At 40.1% G+C, this 21,615-nt stretch overlaps 1 protein-coding gene across 7 annotated transcripts in view; it reads right to left on the bottom strand.

The window, feature by feature from the left end:
- Nucleotides 1-18,692: 18,692 nt before the first annotated feature.
- gria2b (glutamate receptor, ionotropic, AMPA 2b) overlaps nt 18,693-21,615 on the bottom strand; it is a 48,552-nt gene continuing 45,629 nt past the window's right edge. For 2 of the 7 annotated variants that reach the window (XM_070962855.1, XM_070962856.1), the window contains exons 15-16: nt 21,447-21,581; nt 18,693-20,809 (exon numbers count right to left, since the gene is read on the bottom strand). In XM_070962855.1, coding sequence (XP_070818956.1) covers nt 20,645-20,809; nt 21,447-21,581 — 300 coding nt within the window. In that variant the 3' untranslated portion in view covers nt 18,693-20,644. Of the gene's footprint in view, nt 20,810-21,192; nt 21,582-21,615 lie in introns of those variants that run through there. The other 5 variants (XR_011602184.1, XM_070962859.1, XM_070962857.1 and 2 more) reach the window with 4 other exon arrangements.

Below are 21,615 nucleotides of genomic sequence, written 5' to 3'. Positions count from 1 at the left end.
TGCAGAGGAGGAAGGATATGTAATCAGGACTATTATCAAGTTCTTGTCACGTAAGAAAAGGAAACAAACTGGTTAGTATTTCTTCCCTGCAATTCAGAGTTCCTCTATAATTTACAGCAACACCCACATCAGAAATCTTTCTTTGTGCCTAGATATTGCTTTTTAGTTTGAGACATTATTTCCAACATTCATAACATTCAATTACTATTTCCATTTTACAGTAGTTCCAATAGTGAAAGTGAGGCTTATATGGGCAATATTCCAGAGGTCCAGACAGGCCAACTTTAATACTCGTACATGCATTTGAATTGGAAGTTATTGTCAAAGATCACTGCCAGTTCTGAAAATAAATCCATTCATCCTTTAATATAGGGAAACCAGAATGTGCCTTTAATTAACTGGCACTGTCCTTGTTTCTATTCAAAAAATCTGAAGACAGAGGTCCATGTATTGGCTGGCTGTCAATAGAGGCCTTTCATTTGGAATCAGAAGGCTCATATCTTATTCCTAAAAGTTGGATCAATTTGATATGATTGGGTTTGAGTCATTGAATCCTCTCAGACCATCCATCCATCCATTAGCTATACCGCTTATCCCTTTCGGGGTTGCGGGGGGCTGGAGCCTATCCCAGCTACAATGGGCGAGAGGCGGGGTACACCCTGAACCGGTCGCCAGCCGATTGCAGGGCCACATGCAAGGACAAACAAACATTCACGCTCACACTCACACCTACGGACAATTTAGAGTCATCAATTAACCTAATGAGCATGTTTTTGGTCTGTGGGAGGAAGCCGGAGTACCCGGAGAGAACCCATGCATGCACGGGAAGAACATGCAAACTTCACACAGAAAGGCCCCGCCTGACCCGGGGATCGAACCGGCAACCTTCTTGCTGTGAGGCACCCGCACTACCTGCTGCGCCACCGTGCAGCCCCCTCTCAGACCATTTCAATTCAATTCAATTCAATTCAATTGTATTTGTATAGCGCCAAATCACAACAGAAGTTGTCTCAGGACACTTTCCATATAGAGCTGGTACAGACCAAGCTCTTTTATCTACAAAGAAACCAACAATCCTAAGCAATATTTGAGCCAGTGCCTGTCCTTGAAGGACCCCACATGTACTCTGGCCTGGAGTGCAGAGGCCTCAAACCAGTCAACAATCTTTTGTTATCACTTCTGGCAACACCTACACTTTTTTAATTAACGTGAATTTAATTGCATAGCACCTAATATCTCATCTCATGATTAGATTTAGTTTCCCCGAAAGGGGACACACACACAGATTACAGTGCACACACAAAGTTAGATGAGTGTAGATTATTAATTATTAAATTACTATTATCTTAAATATTTAGTGTTCACAAAGATGAAACTTTTCCTGTTTTAGTACTTAGAAAATAGGAGGCAAAACATAGCAGGTACTATGTAAAACTAAGAGGTTTTGGGTTATTTTTTATGATCCTATTGTAATAATGTATGCAAAATATTATTCTCACAATTAGTGGCAGTAATAATGTTTGGAAATTAAAGTTTAAAATTTTCTGACTGGCATACATTTTAAACTGAAGCAAAATGAAGATACAGAAGAGTAGAGGACCTAGGATGGTGCCTTGAGGGACACCAGCAAGAATAATGTTGCTGATGATGGACCTATTTCTGAGTGTTTACTGTAACATGCCTTTTCACTGTAATTGAGAAATTAAATATTCATGTAAAGTGACCCAGAAATGCCAGCTGTACTGTATGCTAGTGTAGATATGCCTGTACGGTATATAGATCCCTGTGATCATTGTACACACAACATGCTGATGAGTGGATGAACACAGGTCAAAGTTATTGCAAATGTGCAGAAAGCAAATAAAATCTTTATAGCATTTACAGGCTCTGAGGCTGATTATTCAACTCAGAATTGAGTGTGTATGTTGCTATCTTTATTAACTTCACCAAATATGTTTTATTTATGCATTATATAAATTTATCATGTCAGTGTTTTGAGGTGCCTTAGTGCACAAGTTTTAAGAGACTTCATGTATTAATGGCAACAATGTGGAAAGCCCATTTTCAGCAGGAGATGATTCTGTTCTCTTGGGCTAAATTATTCACACGCAAGTACAATGGGTATTTTTAGTTTGGTCCACAGTTTACAATATTAATACCATTAACCATACCTGTCCATCATCTCAAAAAGTACGAACCTTTAATTGAACAAAAGAACAGTGCTGCATTAAGCAAATTTGCCAATATGGCGACAATGACTCCCACAGTGCAGCGAGGATGACAAAGGCTGTTAAAGTTCAAATCTTACAATACTGTGCTCATGTATGCATGAAGAAACCACGGTAAACTGCAGAAAGTGTAATAGGATGGCACTACTTTTTCTTTTTATGTTGTCACATTAACAATGATTAAAAATGGTGCCAATAACCATCTGGAAGTGGATTAATAATTGAGATATGATTGCTGATTTAGTTATATTAGCTATAATAGCATAATATATTTCTTTTAGATTTAATTCTTCCGAGGCTTTGACACTTTTAATCTACCAATTGCTGAACAGCACTTAAAAACTATCACAGCAGACAAATCCCCACTCAGTTTTGTTATTACTTTGTGATATTCTGCTTGCTACTTAGCCAAAAGAAAATAAAAAATGAAAAACATGTCTTGCACTTTTTTCTATTTCAGCAATTAAATAATACATGAGAATGAGTCCCATCTGAAATGTGAGGAGGACATGTCCTGGACTTCAAGTCACTGATGCGCATCTCTCTGCACCACACTGAGGGTTTCAGTTGGAGTTCCGTGTGAGGGCCGCTATCTTTCCTAAATACCGTGGGCAATTTTTGCTCATTCAACCACATAATTGCAGAGGTGATTGCAAGGACTGCAAGGGATCTATGGCAGATGGAAGGAAAACAAAAAAATTCAATGATGCAGAAGATGGTATTGTCTTACCTTTCCCACAGGGTTGTTGGAGCTGGAATTCATATTCAGGATAATCATAGAAAGATATTCATTCGATATGAAGTTGTTTTTGAGAATGAGTTATTATGGTTGATAGTAGGTCAGTTTCTGATAATTAATTCATTGTAGTTGGTGTCTTAGCTGGCATTCATCATCATTAAAAGGTTAGATGCCAGGCACTCATCGTTATTTGCTGTGTTGGTGGTGTTTACTTGGTTAGCCGGTGGTCACTCTGTACCACTGTGGATACGTTTGATGGGAGGTATTTGTTGGGGAATAGATGCGTTTGTTGTGGATTAGCTGATGGTCACCATTAATAACTTAAAAAAATGTTTCTTGGTTAGTGTGAGTTGGCCATTGGCTGTATGGATCACATTATTGTCTCTTTCATTGGCCCTGCATGCATGGTTCCACAAGCCCTAGACTTTACATTGGGATGACCTTGTGTGCACAAAAATAACCCTTATAGGCTGTGGTAAAATGTTTTAAACGTTCATGACATAAAAAATTCATACAACAAAGAGTAGTACAAAGAGTAGTTGTACTGTCTGTACTGTCAGCAGTTTTACACATCTATGGGGAGTATGCTTTTTAAGGCTGCAGGGGATTTTTTTTGTTGCAGTGCTACAGTTGGCCTCTTGGGCATCATGCAGACACCATAGGCTAGTCTGGAGCTCACATTCTCTTCCTCAAAACTCGAACTAACTACACTTAAGGGACACAGCGGCAAACGAGATGCCACAAGAACTGTTGTTAGATTGGGCTGCAAGTATCTTCGTTTCTGATCCTGATATATTGTGATCTGGCAAAGATTTTCCACTGCAAAACTTCTTATTGCTGCTCAGCAGTAATTAGTGAGACAATTCTAGTGTCGCTGTGCATCACAAAGGAAATGAGAGAATGTATATACAGCCCTTTGGGGTACATAATTGAGCACAACACAGCCTGATAATGTCTAGTGTTGCTGTGGTGCTATCAACTTTAAATCACATCCTGCATTAAGATAAGGTAATCCTTTATTGATGCCCCAGAAGGGACACTCTTGGTGTTACAGCAACACAAGGACAGAATAAGTGCAGGTAGATAGAGAAACTTAAAAATTAAAAATAAGATTAGAAAAACTACAGAGGAGCAATTCAACTCGAAAAGCAAAATCAGTGGACTCTTAAGCCTGACCTCCAAACACCAAGATGCAGACATAATAATCCCTCTTTTGAGCAGATGTATTGTGAAGAAATATAACTTAATCACTGCATGTTGTTTGTTGGTTTATTGTTTTGTTGGTGGCACAGTATAGAGAGCAGAGAGAAGACTAATGCTGAGATAAATGGAAGTGCTGGGCTAGATCAGGAATAAAGCGGTGGGTGGGGGTTGGCGTAGGTTTCCATTTAGAGACAGAAAACTGCTGAGGAGCACCTGTCGTCACAATCTGTCCACCTCCACAGTGCAGCTCTGTGAGTCTGCACAGACAGCGGCGGCTTCAAATCTGTGGTTGTGGTATTGGGTTGAAGTGTTTGATGTCGATCTGTATCTCGGCTTCTCTGTATCACCAAACAACTGCATTTCTCTCTCACATAAGCACATCTCACTCTCTGTGTTTCTGTCTGAAGCATCTAAACATGCTCTGTTCCCATGTAGCATGGCATCGATATGTTTATGTCTCAATAATCAATGGGATGAAACTCAAACAAGGGACAGCTCTGTGCAGGGTATATACGTGTGTTTTCAGCGTTGTCTTTGAAAGCTAGATGGATCAAGTTTATCTGGAGCAATGAGCGTAAACATAACATTGATGGGAGTGGCCCCTGGGTCTGCTGTTTAATAGGTTCTGACACCTTGGCATGGTCTTGATAGATCAGGGGCCAAATAGACGAAGGCTGCAGGCATGGGAAGCCTTATTATGGCCTGACAGAGGAGCATAGCGGCTGAGATCCATCACCCTCTGGGGATCCGGGTGCATGTGTGTGTTTGTAGATTTCAAGAGGGTGGTGTGTGAGGGGGACATCACTGGCAAACGGAAATCTACTGAGTGCCAGGCTTCACACAAGGTGGGGCTGTTTTGCCTTCTGGACTACCTTGAATATGCAACATGGGTATTTGTATGTCTGTCACTGGGAGGCTTCAAAGTTGAGCCCTAAGGACCAGAGCTCAGGTATTTCAGTATTATCTGCACGGACTGGAGATGGCGTCATGTGAAAAATGTGAAATAATTTGACAGCTGGTTACACTTTTCTTATAATAATGAGGAATTAAAACTCATTTCAAAACACAATTCATAAACAATTCATTATTTGCACTGTCAAGAACCCTGACTGCAGGTGTCACCATCTATAAATAACAAAGCAGAAATGCCAATATAAAAAATTATCAGTGTAAAGAATTATCAAGAGAGTATGAGTCTTATTAATTGAGTCATCAGCTGGGCCTCATATGTCATGATTAACAACAGACAGGTAGAAAAAGAATGAAAAACAGGCGTCTTGTACTGTTGTGATACCAGAAACTGGAAAAATACACAGAATATGACATAAGCATGACACACTTTCTTAACCCCTTTTCACTTTCCGCTGTGATCAAATCCCTGCACTCAGTTGCTGATATGTGTCACCATGGTTACCAAATGATCTTGCATAATCATGTAGACTGCCCATAGAGGTCGCTTCAGTTTAGCAGATGCATTAAAAGGCAGTGTAGATTTTGGATTCACACAGAAATTACATCCACTTTCATAAACTTTACAGCAGCACAAGGCAATGCCAGAGTCCACGTGACAACCTGAGTTACTCTAGATGATTAGATTCAACTTTACTGTCATTGCGTTGAGCAGTCCAAACGAGCCAGTTGTGAAAGCAGCCTTCAACTGTTCCTCAGACCAAAAGCATCTGAAAACTGATGCCAAAAAGTCTCCCAAAATGTGGACTCATTCAAAGTGACCACACACCCAAAAAGTTTGCTGTGCTTGTAAAATGAACTCATAAAAGATAAATTCTGCATAGGAAACTGTTTCTTGCTTTGCAGGCCTGTATGCACGAGCGCTGCCTTCATGCAGATAGGGAATGCTCCTGTACTTAGTGTGATGGGCAGTGGAGATCTGTCAACACAGAGCTTTCATGGGACACAGATGGAAGTTATGTTGGGTAACAGGCGGCCAAGCAGTGTGTGAGACCATCCTGTGGTCAAAAGGTTACATGTCTAGTCTGCAAGAGCCACTTTTGGGGAACAAATCAGCATTTGGCAGAGGAGCTCGCCTCACTGGTGACTGAGAGCACTGATACCAGTTCAGCTGTGACTGACTGCATTTCATTTTGTTAAAGCCCATTAAAAGACAGTAAAAGCAGACGGCTGCACTACTGAACTGAAGGCAGCCAGATTCAGCGACCGTGTGAAAGGTGATGCGTTCAGTTGCTTTTGTAAATACTGAAGCATTTGAAATGCTTGGCTGAGGAAAAGACTGACAAAACTACGTGTGCCTCTGAATCACTATGTTACTTTGTATTGCACTAATACAACTGGCTACTGTATGTGTATTGTTCAATCTGAGTGTGGTTTAGTTCAATTGCTCTTGCATAGTTCAAATTTTATTCTATTCCCCTTTATTATATTATATTCTTATTAATTATTTGTTTGCCTATTCATCTTAATTGTTACCTGTTTCTGCCTTTGTGCTGCTGCCCTCTGAGGGATCAATAAAGGATTATTTTATCTTAACTCATTGGGATTCAGATCAGCAAAGAGATTCATGACTACCATGATGATAACTCCCACTACTTTTCTTCAGCCTCACAGACACATCCGAATGATGTAATCTGACTACACACTGATCAAGGCTTGCTCCAGCTTGGATAACACAGCTGGGTTTTGCCTCACATTACTCGGCACTGATCATGCTGAACAGGATCACAGACCAGCCATTAATAATGTATTCAGCCGCTCTGCCACACTGTGCCAGGATTATGCTACAACTGCCGGTCACCAAAAAACTTGTAGGTCACACCTACATATGTTTGTGCTTACTCTTATCCCCCCTTGGACAGAGGAAACATTAAAATACTTTAGCAGGATATTCCCCCTGGCTTCCCAAATACTGATGAGGCCAAAAATCTGACTGACAGAGCTCCCAGCAGCCTCAGCTGTTCCCTTGTTCAATGCATGAGCAGATAAATAACTTTTGCAAGATTGCAACCTTATAAAGAAAGTTGATTTTCAGCATGTTCGGTTGGGAATCACCATCCTCTGGCTCAGGAAAGATGTTCCATTCAGAGCATTTTTGTTCTTTGTTAGTATTTCAGATTAAGAGAGGAGATTAATCGATTGCTACTGCTTCTGGTGTCCTTTCTCATCTTGGTACTGGAAAGAAGGCATAATCTTTGGCTACTGTTAACAGGAAAGGATGGGGCAGTCCTTGGCATCAGCAGGAACTGCTCATTGCCAACTAAACTAGGAAATGTGTGAATGCAGCCCCAGCCAAGAAACATGGTGCTGTGCTGTGACCCTCACCGGTGGCACACATCCTGCTGAACAGTGCAGGCCACATCCTGTTCCCGTCTGTCCCCACCTATGGGTATTTTCCACCCACCCAGAAAGCATGTCCTTCTCACTTCCCATGGTGTCAGGGGTATATAACATGAGTATCCACCTGCATTACTCCCCTCTCACTAAAGTTCATGCTGACAGGTGAGAAGAAGTGGTTCCCCGGGCCAATAGTTGAATTTGGTGATGACAAAGACAATAAAACATTGCAACTGACTACAACTAAATGTGGAGAAAAGATACATACAGTTTGTTGGTAGTTGCAGTTAAATGACTGAACACAGACAATGTGCAAAAGAAGGTGTGTACTGAGACCGCTGAGAAATGTGTCATCTCAACTTCCATTTTCTTTCATAATAGTGTCTCACTTTGCCCCCAACTTGCCCAATTCTGAAAGGCACCATGCTCCACAGATGTCCTGCTGAGTGCCCCTGGGTATATGATTCGTTTATACATTTGGGAACTCCAGCTGCTTAGTACCAGTATGTTGCTGGAGGGGCTGTACAGGAGGGGCTGTTTTTTATCTTATGACAAGCAATTTATGAGTTTTTAGTCTACAGGGCTTTGAGGAGTCATCCCCGGTCATTTAATTTATGTTGTTTGTATCTCCTTTCTTTTGCCCAGCTGCATCTTTAGGGCTGGACAGTGTCGGCCGGAGCTGAGGAAGTATCTGTGATTTAATAGCCGGATCTGTATCCAACGGCTCAGTTTGTCTTTATTTCCATTTTGAGTGATTTTACTGCCACCTGTTGGTTCATGACTTATTTGTGACACCATGTTTTTTGTCTCTGCTGGACTGGTTGCTATAATTAAAGGAGTGCAACAATATTTCTGAGCTCAATACATAATTTTCTGCAACAGTCCCTCCATGAATGAGCAATCTAGTGATCACAGTAAATGCAAATTCAATCAATTCCTGCATTACTTATGAGAACCATTAAGTAAGTTAGCAGTTAGTGCACTACCATCCCACATCAAATATTCCCATTGAAAGGCGGTGAGGCTGATGTGAACTGAAACGCAACAACAATCAACAATGCATATTCCTTGTAAATACATTAACACCAAGTAGGCCTCTCAGACTGGCTATGTCCAGATTACCAGGTAAGAATGACTCATAATGATCATGACTATTGTGCATATTTAATGTAGTGTTGCTTGGGTTATAACATTATTGAATAAAGGCTGATTCAACTGTGTTTTCGTTTTGGATTCTGATTTATTGAGCCACTGTTAATGCAATTTATACACAATTTATACTCGAGCAGTTTAGCAGAGCAAAATTAGATAGGAGTTGTATCAAACCACCTCATCGCAGAGCATCAAACTGTTGGTATGTTCTCTGAAATTATTTCAGGGTTGCATGTAGGCTTCCTCCCTGAATGCATTTGATTCCCTTGAAGGAAAATCAATGGGCCTCCCTCTGAGGAGGTGTTTATTAGGGTGAAAACAGAGATGAAATCCTGGTGAGGACACTGTATAACTGGCTGTCCATCCATGGAAATAGTGTCAATCCACCCTCACCTCCCCTGCCAAGTGTGGCCTTCTGTTCTACCTTGGTTGTTACAGCCAAACGCGTCCATATGCCAATAGCTCTCCTGGGACCACCACACACTTCCACCTGGGCTCTGTAGGAATTAGATGACTTACTAATCCTGGGAATCAGTCTACAGTATGAATTGTAAAACTCTTTATGGCCCTTTGTCACTGAGGGGAGAAAGAACATCAAAGGACATTCAGTGGGGGACACTGGTTAGAGGGGGAAGGTAAAGGTACAATTCACTGTACCTGAGGAGTTTATGGTATAGTACAAACCCTAAAGAAACGGATGAGTGAACTCCCCCAAATGGTCGTTGTCTTTGAAGGAAGGTTTATGATTACCAGGTGTGTGTGATAACCATCTGTCCTTTTGTTGAAAAGTATAAAAGCCAAGACATTGTGGAGATCTGCAGAGAACACTCTGCATGAGTCTTCCCTCCATGCTGCATGTATTAAAGAGACCTGATTCATCACACCGAGTCTATAATTCTTCAGAGAATTAGCAAGTCTCAACAAGCAACAAGGAGAATTTCCCTTACAGCTCATGCAAGTATGAAAAACAGAATAACAATACCTCAACAATATATGAAGTATTTGAATGAATGAACTGTATTTCTGGACCTCAGGAGAGAAATGACTAAACACAGCGACTGTCACTGACATGCTGCATTGCCCAAAAAGCCTTGGTCACACCAGCAGCTTCGATGGCAAAGTGTTGCAGTAATATTGGTGAAATTTGACTTGTGAGTTTATGCTTTTGATCAAACCATCTTGACCATGCTGACCCTCTATGAATTTCACTTTTGTGAGAAAGCCAGGACTATAACCTCAACCACCAAGCCAAGCACTGACCTTAAACCTACTATAAACCTAATCGCAGCCATAACCCTGAAACCAGTTGACCTAGAAACAGCCTCTTGAAGCAGCGAGTAATGGCCAAAGTGCCTTTGCTTTCCTGAAACGTCCTCACTCTTAAGGTCTAAAACTCAAAACGGTCCTCACAATGATAGAAGAACTAAAGCAAACACACACATAAACATGCACCCAATCCTTCACCCTCATTGTCACACATGCACACACACTCACTGCCCATCAGCAGCAGCAGCAGCAGCATGAGCCTTTACTCATGCATAGCTTAAAGGCAGTTTGCCCATGTGAATAGCATTGCAATCTACATAGGCTACATAAATCAGGGCAAGCCAGTCCAATGAAAGATTTAATCTTGGTGGTCTTCAGTGGACATGGAAGATCCATCTTCGCAGACGAGAGGTCCATTTCCCCTGACACCACTGACAATGCCAGTTCCATCGGCAAGCGAGACATTTGGAGGCAGATGGCGTCTGTCTGAGAGCGGATCCTTCCTTTGGAAACCAAACCAGTCCCATTTCCAAGGCTAATGCCTCAGATCACTGGCGACTATGTGATTTCTAACTGAAGTTATGTCTTTTTTTAGGAGAAACCTTGATATGATGGCAGTATCAGTGGCAGATATAAACATTTCAGATCCAGCTACAACAATCTGTAAGAAATGAACAGCCCAAATTGCAGGTCATTACCAGTAGAAATCAGTGTTTCTGAATGAAGGTGGACTGGAAATAGCGAGGGACCGACTTTTACAGCTCAAGACTTTTTTTTTTCTTTTTTCGCACAGATGGCAACTCACTGTGACACTCCCCAAACAGCTGCTGCATAATTTGTCCTTCCTCAGATGAGCTGCAATGTTGTTTACCGATTTCCTTTCACAGTCATCATTATTTTGAAGCTTCCTTCATATATCATTTATCATGCATCAACTCATGGTGGCATTTTGCTGAATTATGACTCTGCTTTGACTAGCGGAGTATTTGATGATTGCTGCACCTGTTTTTCTGTTGTGAATATTTAAAAATTCTCTTACAAATGGCAACCTTATACCTCACGGACTGTGAAATAAATGCTCATACAAAGTTACGCGGTATAGATATACATGAAGAATCAATTGTTTCAAAAATTCAGCCTCTAATGTGAGGAAATAGAGCAGAATTAATGCTACAGTATAGCCCTGAGATTGCATATTTTCATATCTGTCAAAATTATTTGAAAATATCATATAAAACAAAAAGGACATGTCCATATATGAGTGTTACAAATATTAAAACATCTAATGTACCATCTCAATCATCCAAAAGCCACAGATCTTAAGCTGCTCAGTTGAGATAGTATCCTTTCTTCTGAGAGCAAAACAGATTGTGTGAGACAGGTTGTGTGATTTGGGAGATAGTGAGTCTCATTTGCTTTTGTGCTGCACACTCTTTGATGATTTGTTGATGACTATCAGTTTTCCATGAAAACGCCTGAGAAGACCAGAAGCTGAAATATTCTGGTGTACAGTACAGATGATGAAAAACTGGAACTGTTGTTAAATTTTCATGTGTTGTGTTTCATGCAATATATTGTAAAGCTTTGTAAAGCTTATTTGAATGTGTTTTTGTGCATAAAGTTAGGACGCTGTGTAAAACATGAATAAAACAGAATCTTTTTTGCCATATACTCAATTGAAAACAGTTCAAGGAAAATACAATGAATGTTTGAGGTTCGCCACTTTGTGAACACATGATTGTATAAAGGATATTGCAACATGGCCACAGGACCACTTCGGAAAGCCGTTGTCAGTAAACACAGTTCATTTGCAAATGATTGCATTCTGTTTTACACAAAAATCCGGTTTGCAGTATTGATTGAAAATCTATGCGCAGCGGTCTGGATCCAACTTATATGGATTTGTAGCATCTTGTAAGCTGATGTTGGCTGGTCAGAGTTGTATGCACAACACAGTAATAAAGAAAATCCTTTAATTTATTGATTCATACAAGGTTGTTTCATTTGTTGGGTAAAATGTAAAGAAACAGTCCATCCAGTCCATCTCTAAACTGAACTGTATGTGTCTGTATGATCCATTTTCTGGAGCGCTCACAGCAGCATCAGAAGAGGGCCTCCCTCTATACATCATCACATATCCCACAATGTTATGAGACAGACCATTAGTTTATTGCTCAGCCAGCATTGGCAAGCGAGTGTAAACAATGCGAAATATTGAAGGGGAGAGGGAAACAATGTCCACCAATAAACCGAGAGATGAGACAGAATTGTCTGTTTCTGACTGCTCTTTTGTTGCTTGTGTTGGTGGCTTGAACTGAACCAAATCAGTCTCAGTCAAGGTAAATGGAAATGAAGACGGATCTTTGATCACACACAGACATCTGATTGATTGCAGCACATGCAGTACTTAACCTGACACACCACAGAGGAAACTCATAAATTAAACAAATGTGACGAAGGTGCAAATCTTCAGCTCACTTTATTTTGAATGTCACCGCTATTAAACGCAGCTGCTGCGTCTGCTGAGTTGCAACTGTGACATTTGCAGAAGAAATGTCACCTCAAAGCTGCTCGCACACCTTCGACGTGCTCGAAGCGATGGAAAACAACAGAACAACAGCTCGCGATGGTCTGTTACCATGGAAATGTATTCGACCTCGTTCAGGAGAGAGGCTCTCGGTTCATTTTGAAGCCCCTCTCGCTGTCGCTCCCTCCAGAGTCACACATGATTACTTGCTCCCTCTGCAGATAAAAACACAACAGCTGTTTGTTTTATTCTCATGGGTGACTTAAAATGGTGGTATGCATGGAAGAGCAGCCCCACCCCCCCCCATCGTGCACGCCAACGTGCAGCTACAGGGGTGACACGCTGTACTGGAACATGAGAAACCCAGCTAACACTGTTGCCATGACAACCCAGCCAGAGGATAACTGTTTTACAGCATATAACACCACCCACCACCTTGGCTGCTTCAGAAATATGTTGCTCTTCTTCGCTCTGTATGGCAGCGCTGAGATGCTTTGGTCGGGTTTTCTAATCACTCGCTGTGGTGATTAAACTGCCTACAAAAGAGTTGCCTTTCCCCCACTACAGCAATAGACAAATGAAAGGAGCCAACGCTAATGAACCGTCCTGTTGGCTGTGCATAATATGAGCAGAAATTAATTGAAAATGTCACATCTGCATGGGAAATGTCACTGATTTTAAGAGGTGTACCCCGGCTCATAACATTATCTCTTTACCTCTCACTTTAAAAGCACTTTAAGACAAAGTGGATAAACATGGCTGTGGTTTATGATGTTCATCAGGGGCATCTAGCTTCTGGAAGATCACAAGGAATTGTAACCACCAACCACAAAAATAGTCTTATCATCATAAAAACATCTGGAAAAGGAGACATTGAGGTGCACCTTGTTCCAGAAACAGTTGTTATTGTACTTTGCAGCCAATCGTCACATTCACTTTTCTATCGCTCTAGATTAAATATGCATGTTATTCTGCATAAATAATATCATTTTGATGTCAAACAGACAAAGCGATGGCCTTCTGCTGCATGTTCGTGTTATTTGTGGAGGATAATTCATTCAGCAGTGTAAGTAAAATGTATTGCATTTATAACTCTTTTGCATTTTTTGTCTTTTTTCATTTTAGATCAGTTTGTAAATGCTTCCTCTTCTTCGTTATTATCATTATTAGTTGCCAGATTTTCTTTCTGTATTTCATTATTGATTGGATACATGACTGCGGTATCATCCTTTTTCTTGTCACAACACTAATTAGTGTGCATACTCTTCCTGACAACAAGATAATTGATTGGCTAGCAGGCGAAGACATTAGTGAAGACGTTAATGAACTCTACGGGCCAATCAATTATCGTTTTCTCAACCAGACTTGATAATCTTTGTAAATCTGCTGCATGAAACATAATAATTGTGAACTGTCTTTAAGGTAGATCAGTACACACTTTGAAACTGCTAAAGCATCAGTATAATGCACCTGCTCCATCCTGGTTCAAAGACCATGGGTCACTATTTAATACCATGAGAATAGAAATACAGTGTAAACATCTTAATCTGACAAGATCTTAATTTGAGACAAATGGAATAATTTCACGTCTCCAGGCCTCTCCTTATGAGATAAAATGGATTATATTGATCCCTAAGGTGAAACCGGTTTGTAATTAATTAGATTAGACAGTTAAGTGTGAGCTAATTATCAAATCAGGCAGTCAAACATTTGGCATTAAATGCTCTAATCTTGCTTTGTTGTACTATACATATTTTTGCTGTTGGGGTTTGTTACACACAAACAAATCCCTGTCCACGGCTATCTGAGTCATTGTGATGTAAGTGAATGTGATCCTGTATTAGCATTGCTGTCTTACTAGCTCAGGTGCTACTTAGTGTGAGAGGACTGGACACTGTCGTCCTCTGCCCTTCATCCCTTCAGACAGTAAACCTGGCAGAGCTATCGTCATTTCAGGTACAGACGCTTTTAAATTGAATACTTTTCGAGACCTGTCATTTCCATAATATGTTCCATGTTCCACTGGCTTCTGAAATGGGTAAACTAGTCAATATTAATTTGACATAAATTGTCAACTTGATTGCATTCTGGTGACATTTACGTGAGGTGTCGCCTTCATTAGGTTTAGCTGGGGGATTGACTGCTAAGATGTCACTGGATAAAAGGAGAGATAAAATGGATCAAAAAGAGAATAAATGATGGCTAATTAAGTGCTTATAATTGATTCTTGTTTCAAAAAAACTGTCCCGATTTCCACAATCACGTGTTCACAAAGTGGTGAACCTCGCTGCATCCTTGCTTATGAATGGCTGAGCCTTTGGAAGATGCCCCTTGCATACTAAATCATGATACTATCACCTGCTACCAATTAAAGGACCAGTGTGAAGAATTAGTGGCATCTAGTCATAGTGAGTTCGCACATTGCCAAGCTTGTCAGAGAACCAACAGTGTTCATGAAACTTGTGAAAAACACTTTCTCGAGGCAGCGTTTGGTTTGTCATAAACTGCCAACAAACCCCTGTAAATCTTAGGCAGGTCCTTTAACCTGCTTACCTGTGGGAGGTTTTTTGGAGCATTCCACAATTTTCCCAGTCTGCTGTTGCTCCTGTCCCAACTTGTTTTGCTGCATCAAATTCAGAATAAGCATACATTTACAAAGAAATCAGTGAAGTTGATGAGATGGAACGTTAAATGCATTGTCTTTGTGCTGTGTTCAGTCCAGTATATTACATTAAAAAGGTTCTGCAAGTTATCACATTCTGTTCAATTTATGTTTCACAGCTATCTTAGAATGGAGGCTACGGATGGAAAAATTCTTTCAGTTTGCTGAAAAGACTGGCTGAAAGCAGGCTTCAATGCTTTAACTCTATGACAATGAGTTCATGAAATTTGTAGCCACTTCTGGTCGCAAAAAGCTCTCAAATCTAAATCTGCACCATCATTGCTGTGTGAGCATTTCTGTGCCATTGATGCATTTTAATGAGGCCAAGGCAAGCAGTCAGGCCTTCGTTAATAAAACCTGAAGATGAAACATTGCCCTGGCTGTGCTATTGATGTCTCCTATATGAGGTGGCAGATTCAGGCCATTCCCTGTGTACCTTCTGTCATCATTAGCTTCAGCCCAGGGACGAATCAGAATATCCATCGACGACCAGCGATGTGAAATGCTTGAGGACGAGAGAGAGACAGAGATGGCGCCTCACAGTCTGATTGCTCACATGGGTGAAGATTCATTTTGGTTAACCATCCCTCTGTGCTGTGATTGGCTGAACTAATGGCCCATAAGCACACTTGATTACACAAAGGTGGTGAGACTGATTGGCGGGATAATGGCATCACTCCTGGGGAATGTAACTTCAATAAGTCATTTCCACATAGATGGAAAAACAAAGGTGCATCAAAGGTTGGTTGACTTTTTAAAGTTGGACATCAACAACATAAATATTCATAATATTTGAAGAACTACTTACATTAGTGCTGATAGTATGACTCCCCAAACCTCAAAAGCAGTAAATGGCAAGAACCCTCCGGCTGCAGCTACCATAAAGGAGCAAAATGTTTGCAAGGTAGCCATGAGACAGTCCTAACCTTTAAGAATTCATTGGTCTTAAAGAGAAGGCTAAAAATACACAAAGGTGGCCTCTAAGGAAAACTGATTAAGGTTATTCAAATCTCTTTATTTTGGTTGAAAGTCAAGCAGCAGTACGGTCTGGCATTTAAATAGAAAAGGAATTAGTAAATTATTCAGTGTGGATACAAGGAAGGTATATAAAACTGAAAAAAAAAAAATCTAAAAAAAGATATTTATATTTGTACTCACCAGGCAGTATTTGAAAAGGATAACAATTTTGTTTTGTAAGTTTTTTGTGAGTATGTCTTTCTGTTGAACAGTGGAAATTTGCTTCTAAGTCGTTCCACAGTTAAAGCAGCCCAGGATGAAGAGGAGGGACAATAGGACGGCTGAATCCTTCAACACCTTTAAGATGTAGAGCCGCAGTAACTCTCACACACGTATATTATCTCCCAAATTCCAAGACTTTACCTGCTTTTCTCATTTAACATGAACTTATGAGATGGTTTCATTTTCAAGCCCATCATTTTATGGCTTTTTTCCTCATTTGGAAATAAGTCCCAAAGTTAATTTCTCTTTAATTTTTGTACATATTGTTTCTCTTTTTATATTCACATATTATGAAATATGATGAACACAGGTGATGTGGACTTTGCATAACCCTAACCACAGACTGTGTATATGTGGACTGGCCTCCAGGCCACCAAAAGAATATTTGGTAAAATCTTATCATGCCATTCTTTTTGAATTCAGGTGTTTTGCACAGTCACTCATCTTATTATCCACCTTTTACCCTAAAAAACACAATCAGAAATACAGAAGGTTGCTTTTTGTTTGCTGTTTAAAGAACATCTGATGAACTCTTTAATCTTTGCTATTGAGTGACCTGCATCCAGTCCACCTCCTACAATGAGCGAGTGTGTCCAAACATGACTATAATATGATTTAATTAACTTAAAGGTGTGAAGGAAAATGAACACAAAGAACTGGAGAGGAACATATGGCCTAGATGGGAAAAAAGAGGGATTATCTTTATGGAGCAGAGGGAAGTCGACCATCTTCATGGAGACGTGTGACCTTCATTAGCACTCTGCAGAAGGAGGGCGGACGTCATCACTCAGCAGCTTTAAACTCAGAACTCTGAGATTTATTCTCCTCCATGGATTGTAGCACTTCACAAAAGCTTAGAGCTACCATGGTGGACAAAATCCTGTATTTACAAAGAGAAAGTTCTGAAGAGGTACATCTGAATTTCTTGTTTATGTCCTTGTGTCTTTAATGTAATACAGTTTGAATGCTTCAAATGTCACGAGGGCTGCAGACAGTAAATGATCAGATTATCCTTTAATAGAATAGGATGACCTTTACATTTACTGAAATGCCATAAGCAAGTGCATATAAATTTAAAGAATTGTTTGTGATGTAATGATATTCATACTGATTCATACTGATTAGTTTAAGCATCTACGCTTAAATGGCATTCTACAAACCTCTGCTCAAATTCCATGTGCACAGGTGTTTTCATTTATCTGGCTGATTAGACGTGCTCAGTGTGAAGCTGGTGCAGCTAACCCACAGCAGCATGTTCGACCATGTACCAAAGCAGGCTTTGGCCATAGCGCTGACACTTGACCTCATTTTGGTCCAAAATTTCCTATACAGTCAGAATTTCAAAGTTGTAAATGGGCTTTTAGTGGACAGTTGTCTTCCATTTCATAGTTGATTGATAACTTTAGTTTGGGACAGTCCAAAATCACAAAATGCCAAAGGGCATCAATGGTCCACTAGAACTAATGTCTTAATTTCTGTTTCCAAGGACTTTGTGTATAAACTGGACTTGATTGATTGGTTGATCTCCCTGATGTTCATTTGTTGTATCTTAAACCTTTATCATTCTTATTCAGGCCTGGCCAAACCAGGATGTGGAATTGTTGGGAAATAAATTCACTCCGATGCAATTGCTGCAATCATAGGATTTCCTCAACAAGGCGAAATGAATCACCGTTGACAAGTGAGTTATCAGTTATCTCCTCCTGACTGTAGTCACCATATCACCAAGCTACTTTGCATGGACGAGTGAATGTCACTTTGTGGTTTGACCGACTGCTTTAAGTTTGGTGCCATCATGTAAGCACAGCTTCTCAGCCTGAGCAGAGGTCTGATAGGCCGGAGCAACTGAAAACACATGTGGGTGTGCAGGGCATTTAACAATCAAGCAGTCAGTGCATGAACACACCATCCTGAGGAGGGGTCCAATCAGGGAAAAGAACGAACACCTTGGTTGGCCCATGGGCATGTGGAGGACATTCAACTACACCACTTTACATCACCTAAATAATGCTCTATTTTAATTATTTTAAACTACAGACAGTCAGCAACTTAATTCATTGATACAACTTTAAAAGAAAGTTGTGTTCCATTTAAAAATAGTCATCTTTAGCTTTGTTTTCAGACAGAATAGACGACAATGGATTGATTCTGCTCATCATCTTCTGCTTCTAACACTCTGGCACTCATGGCTCCTGATCATCTGAAAGGCAGCCAGAACCAACTTTTAGTTGAATTTGCATAAGTTAATTAATCATGTTTCGTCTCATTTGTCTACCTAAGTTGTTTAATTGCCAGGGTTAACTGCAAATATCGCATCGCATGTTCTCTTTAGCAGCAGCTCATCTGAAATAAATGACACACACTGAGAGATAACAAGAGATCAGCCACTTTTATTTAGAAAGAGTCCCAAAAAATAAACAAGTTAGCACACATTCCATATACAAAATGTCAGTGAGAATAGCCTGAATATGCAATGAAATTGATAAGCAACTACGGTATATGTTTCTATTGTTGATTACAAAAACAACAGTGATAATAATAATAATACAGTTTGCCTCCCTTTGTGTTGCAGTGGAGTACTCTTCATAGGTCAATTTCAGAAAAATAAAACGTATCCTATAATTAGAAGTGCTCATCTGTATAAATTTTGCAATAAAATTATGACTGCATAACTAAAAAAAAAAAAAAGATCAAACTAAACAAAAAGTATTAATACTGTATTGTCTGAATAAGTATCCAGATTTAATGGAAGCAGATCAGCTTTGACGCTATAATGAAAAGGGGCTATAATTTTTCATATTTAAACTTTTTATATAAAATATATGTATATATGTATATACTGTATATACTGTATGTATAACATTGTATTTCCAATTTCAAACAGTTAACCTCACAACTTCAACATTAAAATGAAAACGCATGTTTGGCAGGAATGAAATAAACTTATGTCGTATTTGCGGCAACAACATGCAACTGGTGCTACTTCATTGTCAGATCAATGCAAAATACATGGAGACTGGAAAACAAAGCGAAAAGGCTATTGTATTAGCACTGTCATTGCCACCAACTGTACATCAAGTTACAAAAGTTACAGAATGTATCATTTACATTCACTGAGATGACAGTGACTGATTATATTAAGACTATATTCATATCTACTGGCACTAGAATTTGGCACTCGTACTTATTTGGCATTTTAAACCACCACGAAAACCATGTGGATGTCGATGCCTCTTTTTGATGTCACTTCAAAATGTGATGCAATAATACCATACCATACTATTTTTTGTGTTGTTTTTTTTGTGTGTGTGTTGCATTCATGGTGTGTAAACAGATTAATTTCCTCTTGAAAGTAGAACAACCCTGGTCCTTGTCAGAAAAAATACAAACAACAAAAGCACTGAAGCAAACAAAGAGACAAAAGTAGAAAGCAAAATCGCTGCACCAACTCTAACAAGAAAAACATAGAAGGATTGATTCCAAATGTCAAGCATTGACGTATATTTCGTATCAACACCAAATGTTAAAGAATAAAATATACAGGAAAGTTTAGAATAGGAATTAATTACATGATTTCAACATCTCACCCCCATATGTATTTGGCTTTAAAAATATGGAACTAGAAGCTGTTAAGTATTTTTTCTTTCTTCACACATTAAGATGTTTATATCCAACCAGTATGTAAGCAAGTTTATTTAAAAGCTATTTTGTGAAAATACATAAAAATCTTTTTTTTTCAATAAACGTTTTTGTTAGATTTTCTTAGAAAAAAAGGACAATTTCACATCTTAATGCAGATGATATCAAGTGTGCTTGAAAATCCTGTTTGGTGGTGGTGGCTACAGAAACAGCGTGTTTTTGACGACATCTTCCCCGACGCACACACCCCGAACACTCTTCTCACACACACGCACACACACGCACACACACACACACCCACACACAAACACAGTTAAGATGACTAAAACTCTTGACTCCCAGAAGCAGCCGGTGCCGTCAATCAAGCCCTCGTTTCCGTCTCCGTCCAGTCCAGACAGATAGATAGGAAAGCGTGGTGTCATCAGTTTAGAAAAAAGGAGCCTCCCTTTTATATTCCGAGATGTAATTCCACCCAGAGAGGAGGGAGGTGTTTTATACGGTGAGAAATGGAGACAGAGAGCAACAATACAAGTCTTTGTGGGAGACAAAATGAAGCCTCCATCTCCTACCTTTCCTTTTTCACCAGACAGAGACAGAAAAAGCGCCGGAACAGAAGGAGGAAGGGAAGGGAAAAAAATCGCTCTATTGAAACCATTATAAGGCACTCAGAAGTTTCTCATTGATCAGGACAGATCTGTCAGGCTGACGTTCAGTCCCATGTCAGGTCTCACGTAAGGGACAGCGTGGACAGCTTTAGGAAACTCTGGAGTCATCACCCGACCATTCTCCCCAGTACTCCCAGTGACGGAAAGTCGCGCTTTATTCCTCATGGCGTCCCCAAAGGTCATCTAAACACACAAAGTGAAATGTACCCACAGACACAAGCAAACATTAACACATTCACACACACACAGGGATCCATTCACACACAAGGAAGCAACACGTTAGGTTAGAGTGTCTCCACATCTGTAAGCTTAAAAGATTAGAAATGTTCAAAACATGAGAATGTAGATGAGAACTAAATATGATGCCCATGGGTAACAATGCAAGATTCAAATGATCATGTAAAGGCTTATGCATGGTCATTGCAAGCATTATTGTTGAAATGTGTTACTAGGACAGAGGTATTAACAAGCATGGCCATCAACAGTCATACATGAAAATGGTTTCAAACAGCAAGGAAACTTAAATGGACGAACACAGTTTTAAGCTTTAAAAAAGGGGGATATCTCTCTCTCTCTCATTAAATCATAAATCACCAGTACATACGATCCTTTGGCCAACCTCTTCATTCACTAACACTGAAGGATGGAACGGATGGAGCCAAAAAGCGTGCATTTGGGGGGAATTTATGAAAACCTCGTTCCCTACCCCCTAAATTTTTACACTTTCGATCCCATATACGTTGTAACCTTCCTTATAAGTTGCAAAATTCTGTGAATTCTGCGAGGAAGTTGGGTTAATATTCTGTGCATTCTTTGCCACCTTCATTCGTTTCGCCTCGGCTCTGGACTTGTAACAGAACTCAATCAAGGCCACCAGCATGGCCAAACCGAGTCCTCCGACCAGAATGTAGAAGACCCCAGCCACGTTGCTCAGGCTGAGGGCGCTCGTCTTCTCCTGCGAAACGCACACGAGACAGGGGTCAGCGGAC

The sequence above is a fragment of the Chaetodon trifascialis genome, chromosome 5 (genome assembly GCF_039877785.1).
Source record: "Chaetodon trifascialis isolate fChaTrf1 chromosome 5, fChaTrf1.hap1, whole genome shotgun sequence".
NCBI lineage: Eukaryota > Metazoa > Chordata > Actinopteri > Chaetodontiformes > Chaetodontidae > Chaetodon > Chaetodon trifascialis.
Note: the sequence above shows the minus strand (reverse complement) of the source record. Positions and strands in the feature narration are given on the sequence as shown.